Raw genomic sequence first — 19,737 nt, 5'->3', positions numbered from 1 at the left:
CACCGAGGTGCCTGAGCCGTCCCCCCACAGCCCTTCCCCCAGGTGCCTGATGCATCCCCATTGAGCCCCCTCCCAGGTGCCTGATGCGTCCTCGGGTCTCTGTATCTCCTCATGGACGTCCTCCCCCCCAAGTCCACCCTCTCTGAGAAGAATGACAGCGTGCCTGGGGACTAGCTGGTCCTGCACCACCTCTTTTTCCAAAGCCCTGAAATGCAGAGAGCAGGATGGCTGGTCACTCTCTTTAAATGCTTTAAGTGGGTGAATTGTATGGTGTGCGAACTGTACCTCAAACTATTAAAAACAGAGCCTCGGGTTAGTGGAGCCCCTGCAGTCTGGGCTGCACCTCACCACCTCTCCGAGCGCCCGCTTCCCACGGCGTGGGGACACCCCCCTACTCTAAATGACTGTTTATCTACCAGGTACCTTCCGAGCGCCAGGGGCTGAGGGTACAGAGAGCAAAAAACCTCCTGGACCCGAGATGCAGGGGGACAGAGAGACACTAGGTGAACCCCACCATGAAGGAAACTAGAGCAGGGCTTGGTGGGAAGGGGCAGGAACGTGGGCAGGGCCACCTGCAGGGGGCGAAACTGAGCAGGTCCTGGGCCCTGCACAGACGGTGTGCTTGAGAAATTAGGAGTTTCTCCAAACATAGACTTCACCGCGTCCAGGAATAAATATCCAGGTTTGGGTGAGGGGTAGAGGGCCTGTAAGGACATCTCAACTTCCAGGAGATTCCTTAAAAAGAAGCTGAATGGAAATGTAAAATGGTGCAGACATTCTGGAAAACAGTCCAGCAGTTCCTCAATTAAACCTAGAGGTCCTGCCTGACCCAGCAATTCCACTCCTCGGTTTATACTCAAAAATGAAAAGAATGAAATGAAAACACACGTCCATACACCAACCTGTACACGAATGTTCACAGCAGTATTGTTCACCACAGCCGAAAGGGGGAAACAACCCAAAGGTCCATCAACGGATGATGGATAAACCAAATATGGTCCATCCGTATGCTGGAATATTACTGTCTTAATATTCACATGGCACGTAGTCAAGCTACAACATGGATGAACCTCGAAAACATTACAGGGAGTGAAAGAAGCCAGACAGTGAAGGATTCCATCTACATGAAATGTCCACGATGGACAGATCCGCAAGACAGAAACCAGATTCGTGGTTGCCAGGGGCTGGGGGAGGGGGAGGGGGGGATGGATGACAGGGCTTCCTTTTGAGGTGATGAAAATGTTCTAAAATTGACTGGTGAGGCTGCACAGCTCTGTGAATATACTAGAAATCACGGAACTGTATGCTTTAAGTGGGTGAATTGTATGGTGTGCGAACTGTACCTCAAACTATTAGAAACAGAGCCTCGGGTTAGTGGAGCCCCTGCAGTCTGAGTGGGCCTGGGGGTCTCTGCCCCCTCCTGACAGAGGTCACAGCTACCCTGACCACCCCAGTGGGCATACCTCCACTTCCTGTGAAGGCCAGAAACAATCCCCACGATCACCGGGCTCCATGGGGACCCCACAGATGAGGACTTCCCAGAAAGACTGCTCTGCAGCCCAGGGGGGACCGCACAGCTGGGGAGCGCTTCCACGCTGTGCCCTGAACCTCCACAGGACACCCCAAGTCCACCCAGAGGCCCCGGTGGCCCATGGGGTGGAGAAGGCTCCCGTCAGGACCTCACCCAGGACACGGAGAAGGAGACTCTGATTTCAGACGTGACATTTGCTCCCAAGGGGCGGGGCCGGTGCAGGGGCCCCCCAGCCTGGGGTCTGCGGACTCCCAAGGGTAGGATAGACTCGGGGATTGTGAGGGAAGAAATTACATCCCTATATTCACCAGCCTCCACCTGGGATTGAGGCAGGCAGCAAACCACGGTGGCGTTCGCCAAACCCGTGACCCTGTCACCCATGGAAACAGCACGTCCAGTGAGGGTGGCTGCAGACGCCCTGGGACAGCGTTACACATCCAGGCCTGCCGGCCGGAGAGCTGAGAATGAAGCTCACGCCCACCCTGCCAGACGCCAGAGCGGCCAGCAGAGGGGCAGACCGGGCCCAGGACACACCGTGCCAGGGCCCCACGCTGCCCCTGCGGCCCCCACGGACGCAGCTCCAAGCTGTGCTGGGCCCAGTGGGGGGACAGCTGGCCCTGCACCCCGCTGCCCCAGGGTAAGGAGGGACATCGCGGGCTCTACAGGCGTCTCTGGAGGGAGCGGCTCTGAGAAGGGACCCCGAGCGCAGAGGGAGGAGCAGGAGGGCCGACACGGGGCCCACGGGCCAGCAGACCTCGCTGTCCTCCACCGCCCGGGATGACTCAACGTTCAGGGGGCCTGGGGAAGGGCAGGGCTCTGGCCAAACCGTCTGCCCCAGCCCCACCCTGACTCCTGGTCAGCCCCGGGGCTGCAGCTGGGCTGGGCATCTCCAGGCGGGCTCTGAGAGAGGGCAGGGACCCTGACTCTCTCTGGGTGCCCCCAGCAACCCCCTCACCCGGCTCCTTCAGGTCCCAGCACCCCGTGCCTCAGGGAACCTGGCCAGACCCCGCCCCCATCGCTCCCGCCCAGGGCCCACACTCCTTCTAGGCCCTGCACGGTCCCCGGCCACACAGGCAGGAGGGCCTGCGCCCCTGGCAGACAGGCCCCTGAGGTTGGGTTTTCCAGAAACTTCCCTCAGCCATCACCCAGGGTCCTTGAGGCATGGCAGCCAGAACAGTGGCTCTGAGGGCAGAAGGTGGCTGGGAGAGGCGGACCGATGGTGAGAAGACATGAGGATTTCCCATCCCTCCCCCAAAAGGCCCCCGGACACCTGGGCACCGGCCTGGCTCCCGGCCGGCCAGGCTATGCTGTCCTTCCGCTGGGTGTAAACAGGACCTCAGACGAGGCTGCTCTGACCACCACGGAGTGACACAGGTCACCCGGCCACCCACACAGTGCCAACACTCAAGGAGGCCAAAGCACCCTTCACCATTTCAGCTCCATCCTCGCCCCCCTCCGTAGATGAGTCAGACCCCCATCAGAGGACTGCCCCCCTTTCCGACAACACCCACTCCAGCGTGAACCCCCTTCCTCAGACCCTCCCCAAACGGCCCGCCCAAAGCCCACTCCCACAGCAGGCTCTTTCTAACACCCTCTCGCTCCAGGGCTCCCCATTGATCCAAGCAGGTGCTCCTGGGGGTCTGGCCTCTACGCCCTGAGGGAGTTCTGGGCGTTTCCACAGGAACTCCTCCCTGCTGGCCACTGTGGGTGGGCGGGGAGGCTTGGAGGCAGGTCTGCCTTCCCGAGGGGCAGGGGTGCTGAGGGGACTCAGAAGCCCCCAGGCTGACCCTGCGGCCTGACTGGCTCCGGCTCCGAATCAGCCCTGACAACCCTCCCGCAGCTTGCTGGGCAGGGGGCTTGGGCCTGGGCCCCTCCTGCAGGACGACGCAGGGGGCGTCTCCCAGCAGATGGAGAGCTGTCCCCAGGCTGGGGGTCCTGCTCCATGGGCAGCTGAGGCAGACCCGCATTTTCATCTCAGGACTTTGGGCCAAACCGAGAGCAGGTCAAGTGGGATCGAGCCCTGGGCTGCCAGGTGAATGGGCAGCGTTGCCGGGCATCACCTAGAGACCCCCGTGCCCTGGGGACCCAGTTCTACTTAGCGCCCCTCACCGTCCCGAGACGGGGGCACAGGGCTGGCCGCTGGGGCAGGGGTTCCTGCCTGGGGCACAGGAACAGCCGGGGTGGCCCTGCTCTGGGTGGGTTCGGGCTGCTCTGGGCTAGAGGACAGCCATCCTCAGGGGCTGCTGCTGGGACTTTATGGGAAGGTGTGTGGAAGGGGCTGGGCTCTGGGCTTAGAAACAAGGGGTGGAGTGAGAAATAACACACGTGTGCCCCTGACAGCAAGGAAGGGCTCATTCTCCCTCCCCTCCCCCCCATAACCCACCCCCAACTCTGTCTCTTCCTCCCCAGCCCTGCCTCTCCCCGTCCCTGTCTCTGTCTCTCTCCCTCCTGTCTCTGTCTCCTCTGTCTCTGTCTCTGTCCCCTGCCCCCTTCCCTCCCTCTCCGTCTCTCCACTAACACTCCTGTCCTTTCCTCCTCTTGCTTGGCCTCGAGCTAGCAGGACACTCTGCGCCTGTCAATTCACGGTCACTGTCAACACGGCAACCTGGATCCAGCCCCGAGAAAACCCTGACTTCTGCTATATTTCTGCCGCATTCTCTCGGGGACCCGCGATTAATTTCTTCCACATTGAGCCCTGCACCATGGACACAGCCGCTGTCCGGGCAGCGTGGCACACCATGGCCCAGGGAGACTCCGGCCCAGCTGTTGCTGGGACCTCGGTCCCTGGTGGGTTACCTCCTGGCTCTTGTTTCTCCGGACAATCAGGTTGGTTCTGTGCAGACCCAAAGGGTCAGGCCGTGGCCCCCACGGCCCGGGGGGGTCTAGTCCCCAGACATGGCCCCTTGTGCTCTGACCTCAGCCATGCTGGTCCCCCCGTGCTTCCGGGGCGGCCCTGTTCCCTCTGCCTCTGGGTGCTTAAAAATGCTCCTCCTGGTGCGCCTAGGACACCCGCCTCACTCCTGCCATCCTCGGGTCTCTGCGGGAAAGTCGCTCCCCTAGAAGGCTTTCCCAGATGCCCCAGACACCCGCCAGCCCCCCTGTTAGCCTGGGCCCAGCTTCCTCCATCCCATCAGTGTTAAATGTAAAGGACTCACTGACACGGTCCCCAGCCTGTGCAAATGCACGCACCGCCCTGGCGCTCTTGGTTCCCTGATCTCCCTGGGGCCAGCTCATTGTCCGGCACAGTCCGTGCTCAATAAATACCTGTGTGGGTCCCAGCTTCCCTGCAGATACCACTGCTGTTCTCTCGCTGCTGGTAAAACAGACCCTAAATGCAGCCCATCAAAGCCACCTCGTTGAGAACTGGACAGGACCACCTGGCCGCTTAGCTGGTGGGCTGAGGTCCCGACGTTTACTGAGCCCCTGCTGTGTGCCTGGCACCGTGCTAGGTACTCTGGGGGCAAGAGAAAGGCACCCACGATTTATTTCAAGGAATCCACCATCCAGTGGGGGGGGGGCAGCATGTCAACGCCCACCCTGGGGATGGCTAGGAGTCAGGCGCTGCAGTTTAAGTCACCGTGGTTATCTACAACACATAGAAAAGCCTCAGAACTCAACAGTAAGAGGACAAATAACACAGTCTTGATGTGGGCAAGGACCTGAACAGACATTGCTCCAAAAGCACACAAATGGCCAAGAAGCACATGAAAAGATGCTCAATATCATTGGTTATTAGGGAAACGCAAATTGAAACCACAGTGAGATACTACTTCACACCCACCAGGATGGCTGTAATCAAAAAGGCAGATAATAACAGGTGTGGAGAGGATGTGGAGAAACTGGAGCCCTCAAACCATGTTGATGGGACTGTAAAACGGCGCAGCTGCTCTGGAAAAGAGGCCGGCAGCTCCTCAAAAGGTGAAACACAAGAGTCACAATATGACCCCGCAATTCCACTCGTGGGTATTTACCCAAGAGAATGGAAAACATATTTCCACACAAAACTGTGTCCACAAATGTTCACAGCAGCACTATTCACGAGAGTCAAAAGGTGGAACCACCCCAAACGTCCAACAATGAATGGATGGATAAACAAACTGAGGTTTATCCCTACAGTGGAATGTTATTCAGTCTTAAAAACGAATGAAGTTCTGATACATGGGACGTGGATGAACCTTGAAGACATTGAGTGAAAGAAGCCAGACAAGGAAGACCACATAGTGTAGGATTTCATCTATTTGACATGTCCAGAAGAGGCAAATCCAGAGAAAGAGAGCAAATTAGGGGTTGTCAACGTCGGGGCGGGGGAGGGGCAATGGGGAGTGACTGCTTAATGCATAACGAGGTTTCTCTTGTGGGTGACAAAAAAAAAAGTTCTAAAACTAGATTGTGGTGATAGCTGCACAACCTTGTGAACTTCTAAAAGCAGTGAATTGTACACTTTAAAAGGATGGATTTTGGGGCTTCCCTGGTGGCGCAGTGGTTGAGAATCTGCCTGCCGGTGCAGGGGACACGGGTTCAAGCCCTGGTCTGGGAAGATCCCACATGCCGCGGAGCAACTCGGCCCGTGAGCCACAATTACTGAGCCTGCGCGTCTGGAGCCTGTGCTCCGCAACAAGAGAGGCCGCGATAGTGAGAGGCCCGCGCACCGCGATGAAGAGTGGCCCCCACTTGCCGCAACTGGAGAAAGCCCTCGCACAGAAACGAAGACCCAACACAGCCATAAATAAATAAATTAAAATTAAAAAAAAAAAAAGGATGGATTTTATGTAAATTATGTCTCAGTAAAACAATACCATTTGTCTTCTCCCAGGGTGCAGGCTTGATACCACCTCTAGGATGTAATAAGGATAGGTGGGGAAAACAGGAAGCGTGGAACCGGGACTGTCATCCACCACTGGTGTCTGTAAATGGTTTACAACAGTAATACTAGCTTATTTATGGAGCATCTGTGCATACCAGGCGCCAGCTCAGAAATCTTCGCCTGGGCTCGCATACAGCATTCAAGATGCCCCACGCAGGCTCGTAACCAAGGATCTGGGGTCTGAACTCAGCCCTGTGCTGTGTGATTCTGTGGCTTCCAGAACCCAAATCTCCCACATGACTTTGGCAAGTCGCTCTATCCCTTGGCCTTGGTTTCCTTGTCTGTAAAATGGGCACAGTAACTGTGTGGGCCTGGCCTCACGGGGTGTGGGGCAATCAGATGTCCTAACGGATGAAAATGCAGGCCACGTGGCCGGGACAAGTGAGGGCTGGGTCCCCATCCCATCTCTGCTCCTGCTGTCCCACCCCCACCCCCTGGGCCTGTCTCCACCCTCCTCCCCTCCCTGCCCTCCTCCTCCTCAGCCGATTCTGAGTCCTGGGGCCCCTCCAGGGACAACCTCTCTCCTGCCTTTTGCTACCGCCTCCCAGAGTATGATGCCCCATTGAGATCCAGACTCACAACCTCCACCGAAGCCTCGCCATCCTCACCTGGCTCCACACCCACCCCTCCCCCAGGGGCCCCTCTGTCCCCGGTGCCTGGGTGCTGACCGTCCCGGACTCTGCCCGCCTGCTCTGCTCACCTCTGAACTCTCAGGGTTCTGGTTCTCCCCAGCCCACTGTCCCCACCTGGACCCAGGCCATCATCCCTTCCCCCCTGGACACCTGCACCGCCTCCCAGGGGCCCCCAGCTTCCTCTCTGGCCCCCCTTTCCTTCCCCACCCGGCAGCCAGAGTGATTATCCAAACACAACCGTACAACTGCCACACGGCCCAGCAAACGTACTCCTGGGCATTTATCCCAGAGAAATGAAGACTCAGGTTCACACAAAGCCTCTACGTCAAAGTTAGCAGCGGCGGGTATTCACAGCAGCCCCACGCGGGAACTACCCCAGACGGCCCTGGACGGTGACGGGGCAGCGCTCCATCCACCCTGGAACACAGCTAGCAGTGAAAGGAACCAACTGTCGACGGGAACAATGGCCTGGAGGGTCTCCAGAGAACCACGGCGAGTGACAAAGGCTGCTCCCAGAAGGCCACATTTGTAGAACACTCTTGAAATGAGAAATGGAGAGCACATCAGTGGTTGCCGGAGGCTGAGGACACACAGGGGTGAGGGGGGAGTGGGTGTGGCCATGGAAGGAGGACCGGGGGTCCCTGTGGTGATGGGATATTCTGTATCGGACTGTATCAACGTTGGCATTCGGGCTATAACACTGTACCAGAGTTTTGCAAGATGTTATCCTTGGGGCGGACACAGTGGAGGGCTTGGGGATGTCCCTGTATTATTCTTACAACTGGACGTGAATCTACAATTATCTGGAAACAAAACGTTTAGTTACAAAAGGACAAACATCAGATCGCATTGCTGTCCTGCTTAAACCTTTCAGAGCCCTTCCCTGGCCTCTGGACAAAATCCAACGTCCTTCCCATGGCCCGGAAGCTGTGCTCAGACCCCTCACCCTCTGCCCTCACTCGGCTGCAGCCCACGCCTCTGCCTCTGGGCCTTTGCACGTGTTGTTCTCCCCACGTGCTCGTTCTCCCGCTCTCCACACGACTGCCCCTTCACATCCTCAGCTCTCTGCTGGTGTGTCATTCATTCATCGTCCAACCATGGTCCCCCGAGCCTCCCCCTGCTGCAGGCGCTGCGGCCGTAGCGGGGGCCACAGTCAGGAACCTGACAGACGGGCCTCTGCCCTCTGGAGCGTGGGGGCCACGGGAGCAAGCGCACAGGCGCGTGTGCACACGGAGGGCCCGGAGGGGCCAGCAGGGGGGCGCCACGCCTGGCAAAGCCACAGACCCCACACCGTCCTCACCAAAGTGGACTTCAACCACTGCAGCTACGTCTCTGAACTCAGCAGGAAGCAGCCCAATGGCCAGGGGTGGGGCCGTGAAAAGGCCATGCACACAGGTTGGCTGCACGGCCCACAGCCCCTTGGCTTTGCTCCTACGACCAGCCTCCGACAAAGCCCGCCCGGGTCTGTGACACCGGCCTGCCAGGTAAGATCCCGCCCGGTACTCCTGGGAGGGGTCCCCTGGCCTCCCTTGGTTCCTGAAACCCTCCCCCACTGAAAACCCTCCCAGCCTCCCCCGGGTGTGGCTGCGGCCCACCCCCCCTGGAGATGCCTCCCCTCCTCCATCTGCCGTCCTCAGCTCTGATGCAGAGGCTGGCTCGCGGGGGGGAGGGACAGGTGCTTCTCAAGGCGTGGTCCCCGGGACCGCCTGCGTCAGGTGGCCCCACGGCAGGCCCCTGGGCTCTCCCCTGGGAGCCTGTCCAGGTGGCCGGGGTTAGGCGATCAGCCGAGAGACTGCAAGGGCAGCCCTGTTTCAGCATTTCCCGTCTCCACTGCGCGCCTGAGCCTCAGCTCCCCACCTGTAAATCGGGGGAGTCACGCTTCTCTCACAGGGAGACCACACGAAAGAAGGCTGCGCAGCTCCCAGCTCAAGGCCAGACACTCGCCAGGCCTGAGAGTGACAGCCGTGAGCCGGGGGGAGCAGGACGGGAGGAAGGGCAGAGCGTCAGATGGTGGCGGCAAGGGCGGACCCAGGAGTCCTCCAGGAGAAGCTACGGAGCGCCCTCACAGGAGAGGAGGGACGGGGAGAGGCCCGCTGCCCGCTCCGGGCCTTGGCCTTGCACTCAGGCCTATGGGACGCCGCAGGCCCTCCTCCCACTTCCCGCTGGCTGTGGGATCTCGGCACGTCTGGACAGCTGTGGAGGATGGAAGGGCTCTTATCCGGGGTCCATGGAGAAGTCTCAGGGAGTCTTCGACCCCCAGAGGTGCCCACAAAACATCGCATGAGTACAGGGACTTGCCTGCCTCCTGGGAGAGGACCACAGCTACCAAATGCTCTCAGAGGGGTCTGGGAGACCCCACAAGTTTATGCATGGCTGGGCAAAGGCCCAGCAAAGGCTCAGGTCCAGAAGACTGTGTCATCCTTCCCTTTCTCTGCTTCACTGTTAGACCTTGGACTCCTCTGGGCCTCAGCTTCCTCAACAGTAAGGTATGGGGTGGGGTCGGGGGTGGGCGCTGAAATGATCGCTCCATTGGGAAATGCCATCGCTAGGTGCCAAGGGCGGCTCTGGGCCAGCCGAGGCCCACTGCCCCTGGCCATGCAACCTCGCCAAGCCACGGAACCCTGCACGCTTTACTTTCTCATCATCCCTTAAATGGCAGCACGTGCTTTACCCCAAAGCACTGATTTAAGGACTAAAAAAAGTAACATCTATGGTAAGTGCACAGTCCAGTAGTTGGGACAAAGTGGATGTGAAAAACAGTGATTATCCTTCTTCCAAAGGAATCTCCTCGCTTTAGGATTCTAGTTAACATGTATGCACCTCGGAGCACGTTCAAACCGAAGCCTGTAGGGCATTGTAGTGGGTTGAAGAGTGTCCCCCAAAAGATACGTCCATGTCCTAAACCCTGGTACCTGGGAATGTGCCCTTGTTTAGAAAAAGGGTCTCTGCAGATTCAATGAACTTAAAGTTCTTGAGATGAGATCACGCTGGATTTTGGCTGGGCCCGAAATCCAATGAGAGGCATCCTTACAAGAAACAAAGGGGAGGGACTTCCCTGGTGGCGCAGTAGATAAGACTCCGTGCTCCCAATGGAGGGGGCCCGGGTTCGATCCCTGGTCAGGGAACTAGATCCCACATGCATGCCACAACTGGGAGTTCGCATGCCACAACTGAGGAGCCCACGTGCCACAACTAGGGAGCTGGCGAGCTGCAACTAAGGAGCCCTGGAGCTGCAATTAAGGAGCCCGCCTGCCACAACTAAGACCTAGTGCAACCAAATAAATAAATATTAAAAAAAAAAAAAAAAGAAACAAAGGGGAGACACAGACACAGAGGAGGAAGCCACTGCTGACAGAGCGGAAACGTAACAGCTCTTACATGTGGTGCTTGGGAACGCTACAGTCTCTTTCATTTTCATGAGCCACTTGGCCCAGAGTTTTAGAAAACTCTGTCCAGAGCAGCGACTCTCAGCCCTGCCTACTTTTATCACATCCCCAAGCCAGATGCCACCGTCCGAGATCCTGGCTGGAGCAGCGCTGCGTGGAACCCAGACGGGTCCCCCCCTGAAGCCGTCCCGGTGATTCCGACACGTGGCCGAGGCTGCTCTGGACAAGAGGCCGTCAACCCGAGACACATGTCAGCATCACCTGGACACTTTGAAAAAGAATCTCAACACTCAGGCCACACCCAGACCACCTTGTCAGCGTCTCTGGGTGGGGCCCAGGCACTAGCATTTTCCAAAGCACCCAAGATGACTCCGTGAGCAGCCAAGATCGGGACAAGTGCGCTAAAACGGAGCTGCCCGCGTGAGAACCACCCGGGCGTCTTGCAAGCATGCGGATTCTAACCCGGCAGGTCTGCGGGGTGCCTGAGCTTCTGCATTTCTAACAGTCTCCAGGGACACCATCCCTGGTGGTCCCACTGTGCAGCCGGGGTTCAGAGGCACTGCCCAGCACTGTGGTTCTAAAGGTGGGGTCCTCGGGCCAGCAGTATCCGCATCAACTGAAACTTGTAAGAAATGTAAAGTCTTGGGCGACACCTCAGACCCAGAAATTCAGCGGGGGGCCAGCAATCTGTTTTAGCACACCTCCCAGGTGACTCTCACACACACTCACGTGTGGGACGCACCGGCCTGAGTAACAGACAGTGGCAGGACAGCACCAGCAGCGGAGACTGACCCTCGACTCGTTCAGAGGTCTCCAAAAGCACCAGGGAGCCCTCCCTGCATCCCAATCAACACCTCTGACATTCCCGGGAAGGTGGGAGATGGAAATGGAAAAAATTATTATGACTCCATCGCAGAGATGAGAAAGCCGAGGCCGAGAACAAGCCTCCTGCAAAGTCAGCAACTTCAGCCGTGGGGTAATGGCCACACTGCCCACCGTCATTCAGACACAGCTCAGGGGCCCCTCCAGGGACGTCTCTGCTGCTCACTCAAGGAAACACACGTCTCTCCCTCCTCTTCTCAGAACTCTCACCTGTGGTACTTCCATTGGGGATGCCCAAAGTCTGGCATAAGAAACCCCTAATTATCTTACATAGTTTAGTTTTGCATACAGGCTACATATTCTTCTTGGTAAAAGTCACGTCCTCCTATTTCTTGTGTTTTATTTTTCATTTGCTTCTTTTTTTCCAACAGCCTACATTACTGCAAACTATGTACTGTATACGTAGTGCTATAGACTGCAGTTTTGTGTCCCCCCCTCCCCACCAAACCATACGTTGAAATCCTAAACCCCAAAGTGATGGAGTTAGGAGGTACAGGCTTTGGGAGGTGATTAGGTCATAAGGGTGGAGCCCTCATGATGGGATTAGTGCCTTTATGAAAGAGACCCCACAGCCTCCTTTGTCCCTCCCCTCACATAAGGACACAGAGAAGGTGGCAGTCTGCAACCCAGAAGGTCCTCACCAAACACCAAATCTGCCAGTGCCTTGATCTGGGACTTCTCAGCCTCCAGAACTGTGAGAAATAAATGTTGTTGTTTAAAACCCCCCAACCCCTGCCCCGTCCATGGTATTCCGTTACAGCAGCCCAAATGAACTAAGACACAGAGTCAGGCTCAGCAAAGATTGCCAGGTGGATTCATCAAAAGTGGACCTGAGCTTTTCAGTCTTTATGCCTTGAACATAGTAGGAACTAGTAAATGCTTCTCAATGAATGAATGAATCAAGCTGAGGAAACGGGATCATTAGAAAGTGTGCAGATGAAAGGGTACTTATTTTTCTGCTTGTCTTTCCTAGCACTTCTTTACAACGAAAGCTGCTCATTAGACAGTGCTCCAAAAATGTCTTCTGGCCACGAATGCCTCACAGCATTAGGACATTATCTCTATTATGCACTATATTCAACACCATCCACCTTACTCACGTAACACACTGGCAGTCTCTATGAGCAACGACAGAGCTGATAACAAAACAAAACCGACCAGGGAATTATAATAGCAATGCTTTAAAGAGCTTTAAAATTCCCCTTTAACTGTCTACATCCGGTTCTAAGTTCTTGCAACAACATGGATGTGTGAAACGATGACAGTGGATGAAATCACCAAACACGACTGCATTTGCACAGTTGATTCGTTCCACAAGTGTTTATTGAGTGACCACTGTATGCTGGCACTATTTTAGTGACTGGACACTCAACAGCGACCGGCACAGACACACAGCCCCTTCTGCATGACTCTTATTACACTCCACACCAGCGCTGTCCAAGGGGACTTTGTGTGATGATAGAAACGTTCTGTCTCCGCACTGTCCCGTGTGGTGGTCACGAGTCACAGGTGGCACTTGAGCACTTGCAATGTGGCTTAGTGTGACGGAAGCAGCGAGTCTCTAAATTTCATTTCATTGTAATTATTTTAAATTCAAATTCAAATAGCCGCATACAGATTGGGCAGGGTTGGTGTAGATGACTAATCCGATGATGCCCATTTAAAGAGAACGGAAGCAAAACAGTCTTTCATTGGTTGCTACAGACAAAATCGTTCCTTTGCTGCCTATGGTGTGCACTTTTTTTTTTTTTTTTTTTTTTGGCCACACTGAGTGGCACGTGGGATCTTAGTTCTCTGACCAGGGGTCGAACCCATGCCCCCTGCAGTGGAAGCACGAAGTCTTAACCACTGGACCACCAGGGAAGTCCCTGGTGTGCACTTATAACCCCTGTACACCCACAGGAACTGAGCATACACAACCCAAGGCAGAAATAAACCTCAGGTTTTATTTCCATGAGTCCTACTAAAGGACTCCACCCCAAAGCTGCCTTTGTTAGCTGGGAAATGCTCTCTTGGTTCACCAGGAGACATCTAGAAGGCACTCAACTTTTTCAGGAAAGACTGATAGGATTGGGGTGAAAAACAAAGACCCCCAGCAGTGGTGTTTCATGGAGCATGGAACCCACACACTGACAGAGCGGGAGCAGGAAAACTTCTGGTGGCCGAGTGTGGAGGGGTCAGGGCCAGGTGGGCACTGGCCGGGAGACGCGGTCTGGCTGGAAGAGATGCCCGGAAGGAATTCGAGCAAGGCGAGCTCCCTGGCAGCCCAGGCAGTTTGCTGGGGGCGCTCTCCAAGGTGCTGAAGGGGCAGCTCCTCTCCTGAATGACGGGAGAGCCAGTCCCTTCCTCCAGCCCACAGAGCCTGTCTGGCGAGGCCAGGACCCCTTGCAGTGCCACCTTCATCGACCACGTGACCTTCCACAAGCCAGGAAACTACACACTGGGGAGTGGCTAATCCAAGAAGGGATGGACCACTGCAGAAATTTCAAACAAACGCCATCCTCTCTTCCAGGGCTCACAAATCTAATAGCTTGCTGACATTTAAGGACCTAAGGAATGTTTTATACAGAATTATCAGCTCATGGTTGATAGCTAGCTGTCTTTAGAGCTGTGGAGGCCTGGCAGAAGATGAGGAAGAAAAAGTCTTGAAGCAAAAGGGCAGACATTCCTGGCCCTCCCCTACTGCCACCATCACCGTTTTCCCCCAGGGGCTTCCTCTCTCCATGGCATCCTCAGGAAAGAAGGGCCCACGGCCCCCTCTCCTCGGCTTTGCTGCGTGCACCGTCAGCGTCAGCTAGGGCTACTCACTAGCCAGGCGGCGGGTGGCTATTTTCGGAGGGTGCTGATCCTCACTTCCTCACCAGCCCAGTCAGGGTTCCTAATATAAAGCTCGTTAGATCGCTCCAGGGCTGCGCTGGATGGGGGGAGTTCTCAGCTACACTCCTTTCTCAGCTATTATTGGCAACAAAGAACTAGTTATTTGCTTTCCCCTCTCCTTTCACCTCATGGAGACTTTTCCCTCCCCAGAGGGGCTGAAAGGCTCTCTGAGGAGACGCTTTTATCTCCAATTGCCTTTTGTTTCTGAAATGAGTTCCTACTGGCGTAATACCCGTGTCCATGGACCTGCTTCCTCCTAAATTGAGCATTTGGATTAAAAAAAAAAAAAAACAGTTTACTTTTCACATATTCCTGGCCAAGCACCAAAAAACAGGACCAATGGTCATTGACTTTGTTTGGATGAGGGTTTTTCCCCCCTTAAAGGGGGCATTAACTGCCTAAACGTGTATTTAAAGTGGAAACAAAGCTGCAACCCATCTGTATCTGAGCCCTGCTCTGCGGCTGGCACCCTCCCTTTACCGGGAGAGCTGCTTCTCAGGAGCAGGAGTTGGTAGAGATCTGGAGTACCTGGCAATGGAACAAAGGCGGAGGGTGCACATGGCTGTGTTTTGGAAGACAGGGTGGAAACCATCTCTGGGTGACAGGTGTACTGTGTGTGCGCGCAGGCACCGGGGAATCTGAATTTTGACTGTGGGCGTGTGTGATTCGTGTGGGCTGAGGGATCTGGGCCGGTGAACGGAATCTGTAACTGAGGGGGAGCGGCCGGGTGTGTGCAATGACTCATATCTTTCGGGCTGTGGGAGGGTTTTATTTGTGGGGGGGTAACTTTTGGTCCGAGGGACCCTGTGTGCATGGCACCCAGCAGGAAATATTTACCTGTACAGCAAAGCAGGGGTCCAGCGAGCGGAGAAGAGGGCCTGGGTGTGGTGTCTGCCCATGTGCGTCTGCCTACAACTCCTCTGCTGCACCCAGAGGAGAAGAACGGGTACGGAGGAAGAGGAAGGAACAAGGAGGTAGTTTTGTACGAGGGAGTTTAGAGAGAGGTGTTCCACACAGAAGCACGGGATCTGGAATCGCTGCCCCGAGCGTGAATCCTGGTGCCGCCCAGCGTTCATCAGCCAACTCATCTGGCTCCTCTGAGCCTCAGCTTCCCAATGCGGGAAATGGGAGGATGGAGAAAACCAAGCCCGGAGAGGTACAGGAATTGAGTGCTGTAATTATACATACACTGGCCACATGCTCGGCACACAGTAAGTGCTGAACATTGCCATTTATTATCATTTTCATTATCATCATTATCTTGTCTGGCTATTGGTTCTAATAATGATCATTGTAAGTGACATTCATCACATATGAACTGTAATAATAAAACAGTGTTAAATAATAACGAATGCTTACTCTATTCCTGGCATTGACGTGTACACCGCCTCAATTAATCTCCACCTACTTTACAGTTATTATCAGCCCTTTGTACAGTTTCAGAAACAGAAGCTCAGAGAAGTTAAGTAACTTGCCCAAGGTCACAGAGCAGAGCAAAGGCACACCTGGGATTCAAGCCCAATGGATGTCAACTCCACAGCATGTGCTCTTGCCACCCTAGGCCCCCCAGGCCTCACCGTCCATGTGGGGTCACTCGACAGACAGTGAAGGCCGCTCAGCTCACTTTAGTGAGCCAATGACTGCCTTGCGCCCAGGGGAGGATGAACCTGGAGGAGGAGGAGGAGTTGGCAGAAGTGTCCCCAGCTGAAATGGATTCCACACCAATTCCAGCTAAATGTAGACTACATTTGCCGTTGGTGCATTATTCATGAAAATCACCACTTTCCCAAGTCAGCACCGGGAGCTGGGCTGAAGTTCGGGAGCTTTGCTGACGCCTGCCCAATATTCCCATTCCCAGTGCAAAGGAAAAGCAGGATTGGAGTCAGGACCACGAACTCATGAAGGCTCTACTTGCCCTCTCCGAAACGTGGCCCACCCCCGCCCACCAGCTGACTTGGGAGCAGGCGTGGAGACCCACTGCTCTGTTCTGGCGGATTGCGACACCCCACGTTGGCCCTGCTCACCCCACGCACTGCTTGAGGGCAAACATACTCAACAGTCACCTTCCTAATGAGGAGCGGGGACCATGTTCCAGAAAAGTGGCCCCAGATGTCTGGGCCTGATTATTCCAGGCCAGAAAGGTCAATTCGACTTTCCATCATGCCCTGTTGCCAACAAAAGGCAGCAGTCGGCCTGGCGCCCTGCATCTGTGTGCCTGCCTCGGCTGGCATACAGGTGGTGTGATGTGAGGAAAGAGGGCCCCACCCTGGGCAGATCAGGGGTTCAAACCCTCGACTCTGCCACCAAAGGCTGGGGGCTCTATCCTGTCTCGTGGGCTCCGGGGCCTCCCTGGCTCTGTCTGTGATGGATATGACCCTTGCCCCTCCAACGTGCGAGACCCAAGCAAGACGGCGCAGAGGGAAGTGCCTTAGGGAGTGGACACGGCGTAGCCGGTTGAATGGCGGGTAGAGACCCAAGGATGTCCGCCCAGCGACAGCAGCACGCCTCACGACGACGCATCTGCTCCCACGCTCGTGCCCAGCCACAGAATCAGACCCTCTCCTCCCAGTCATCACAGCGAAATTACCACCCTTCCCTCTGAAATGGAAGTTCCGTGAGGGCACAGCTTTCTGTCTGCCGTTTTCCCAGAGCCCCGAGCACCTGCTCAGACTAGGCACTCAGTAGATGTCTGTGGAACGGAGCATGGAATTCTGTGGGCCACTGAAGATTTCTGGGGAAGGTGGGCCCACTGGGGCGCTGGACCTCACTCTCAGACACTCTGCTGAGCTCCAGAGGGACCGGGGCTCTTCTCCTCCCAGGCTCCAGTCTCTAGGTGCAGGCACAGCAGGGAGCACCTCTGGAGGGACGGATCTGCCTAGCGGCCAGACCAGAGCCCCTGGGTGACGACGGTCCCCGGGCTCCCAAAGAGCCCAGCTGGGAGCGCCAAGCTGCTCAGCCGCCCACCTCAGCCACCCACATCTGCGCCTGGGCCTTGCCGTGCCTGCGCGTGCACGCGTGCGTGCACGCGCACACACACACACACACACCCGCGGCCTAGAACCCAGGGAGGGCCGTCTGCTCAGCCTGCCCCAGAGCGCCAGGGTCAGCGAAGCTCTCCAACCCACTCCAGGAAAACAACAACAGCACAGAAGAGGCCACCTGGGACGGGGCGCCACGGCTTCGACAGGCAAGAGCGTTATATAAGTAACTGCCCCCCACGCCTCCTCCCCTCGGGGGAATAACGAACCCTGCCTCTCGCTTGTATAAGCCAAAATAATAATTACTCTCCAGCCCTCCGTCACTTGTGGATGTGGCCGGGGAGCAGGTGTGTAGCACTCGGAGGCAGCGAGCAGGAGGCCACACGTACGCTCGTGATTTCTGTGCCGAAGCACCCAAGTCCCCGCTGTGCCCCACTCCTTTCCCAGGCACGCATGCCTGAAAAATCACTGGGGAGGCATGGAGCCACTTCTGAGGATGAGCTCCTAGGTGTGGGAGGGAGCCTCCGGAGAGCAGGCTTGTTTGGGGTCTGGCTTCCAGAAACAGTAAGTGCTCCACGCCTCTCAGACGCCCTGAGGAGTGGACACCGGACTGCCTGGGACGGGGGGAGGGGGGGACAGCCGCAAAGCTGGCCAGGGCTCCCTGCACAGAAACCATCTTACAGCCGCGGCGGCGGGTGGGCAGGCGGGCAGCACTCTGGCTTCCAGCCGGGAATGTGGTGGCATCTTAGAATGAAGGCACAGAGCACCCCTAAACTAATGGTGAAAATGATTCAGCCACTGACAGGCGAGCTTCCTGGGCTCGCGCTAAACAGATGGGCCTCCCTCCCTCCCTCCCCCCAGCAGACTGCTCCGGCAGTGCTAGCCCGCGTCCAACCACCTAGAAGTTTATTGCCTTGTTGTGATGGTTTGGGTTCGCAGCCCCCGCCTCTAGCTCTCCCAGCCGCTCTCTTTCCATTGGCTTGGGTTGATCAGGACTAAGGGAGGCCCGTCGGCACCGCAGGAAAACAAGCAGCAGAGCTGGGGCCTGACTCCCAGAGGCCGACACCCAGGGAGCTTTGCCAACAAGGGGAGGGGGCCCTCTCCCAGCCCCCCTGCGCCCTTGCCGGGTACCGGAGGAGGCCGCGGGCCCAGTCTGGCCTTTCCGGCCTGCTCCTGGACGATGCACTGACACTCGGCTCAGCTCCGCGGCTCCCGGGCCTGGCACTGCTCCTGGAAAGCCCCCAACACCCTTTAGCTAGCACAGGGGCACCGTCCCCCGCCAGGCAGTGGGGCAACCTGTAGCCAAGGCCGCTGTGGCCTCCAGGGAGCCCCAGGAAATGCCCCAGGTGCCCACGGCCCTCTGGAGGGAAAAGCTGGACTTCCCCAGAGATAAACAGAAGAGGCAAGAGAAGAAGGTCCCTCCTCCGCCAGCCCCCGCGCGCCCGGCGCACCTACCTCCATCGGAGTAGGTCTCGGTGCCGTAGCCGTCCTGCAGCCCGTTGCTCCAGGTCCCTTCGTACTTGGCCCCGTTGCCCGTGCACTCCCGCACCCCGTAGCGCCCCTTAAATCCGTGCGTCCACTCGCCCTTGTACACCCACTTCCCCTTGCTCTCCAGGCCGATGCCGTGGCGCTTGCCCTGCGCCCAAGTGCCCTGGTACGTGTTGCCGCTGGGCCAGGTGTAGACGCCCAGTACCTCGAAGCCGTGGCTCCACGAGCCGGTGTATTCGCCTTGGCCCTTGGGGCCGGTGCAGACGCCATGGCCGTGCGCCTTGCCGTCCTCCCAGCCTCCACAGTAGGACCCTCCATCGTCAAAATTAAACCTACCCCCACTGGACATGCATGTAACTCGGTTTGCAAATCCCGCAAACGGTGAAAAAAAAAAAAAAAAAGGCGATCAACAAACCGGAGTCTTGGTTGGCTGGCTGGCTGGTTTTGTTTTGGTTTTTTTTTTTTTTTTTTTTTTTTTTTTTTTAAGGAAGAATGGAGAAAGCAAAAAACACAGCGAGCAGGTCCCGGGCGGCGGGCGGCCGCGGCGCCGGCTTCGGTGGAATTTAAGTCAATTGGGGGCGATTATTCATTTTCGAGCTGCGCCGCGGAGCCTGACCAGCGTCTCGCGCTCCCGCTGGAGACAGGACCGGAGGGGAGGAGGGCGGGGGAGGGGAGGGGAGGGGAGGGGGAGGGAGGGGGCAGGAGCAGGAGCGTCTGGTGCAAACGGCTCCACCTCAGCTGCAAGTGCCCCTCGGAGGCGAGCCCGCCGGGCTGGCCGCGCAGGCCGGGCGGGGACAGCGGCGCTCAGGCCTGGGGCGCAGTCCCCCACCTGCGGCTGCCGCGCTGCGGGCGCCCGAGGGCGGCGGCGGGGCCCGCTGGCGGCGGCGGCACGGGCGGCGGCGCGGGCGGCTGCACCATATTGGGGGCCGCGGGCCGGGCCGGGCGGCGGCGGCAGCAGCAATGCGGCTGGTCGGGCGGCGGCGGCGGCGGCGGCGGCGGGCGGCAGGCGGCGGGCGGCAGGCGGCGGGCGGCAGCGGCGGCGTGCGCTCCGGGGCTGGTTCGCGCGCTCGGGCCGGCGCGGCGCGCGCCCGCAGCCCGC

At 57.3% G+C, this 19,737-nt stretch overlaps 1 protein-coding gene across 2 annotated transcripts in view; it reads right to left on the bottom strand.

Moving 5' to 3' along the window:
- JPH3 (junctophilin 3) overlaps positions 1-19,456 on the bottom strand; it is an 81,275-nt gene extending 61,819 nt beyond the window's left edge. For both annotated transcript variants that reach the window (XM_059904949.1, XM_059904950.1), the window contains exon 1: positions 18,606-19,456. In XM_059904949.1, the coding sequence (XP_059760932.1) occupies positions 18,606-18,987 (382 nt within the window). In that variant the 5' untranslated portion in view covers positions 18,988-19,456. The remainder of the gene's footprint in view (positions 1-18,605) is intronic.
- Positions 19,457-19,737: the final 281 nt, after the last annotated feature.

This window comes from Balaenoptera ricei, chromosome 19, assembly GCF_028023285.1.
Source record: "Balaenoptera ricei isolate mBalRic1 chromosome 19, mBalRic1.hap2, whole genome shotgun sequence".
NCBI classification, from domain to species: Eukaryota; Metazoa; Chordata; class Mammalia; order Artiodactyla; family Balaenopteridae; genus Balaenoptera; species Balaenoptera ricei.
Note: the sequence above shows the minus strand (reverse complement) of the source record. Positions and strands in the feature narration are given on the sequence as shown.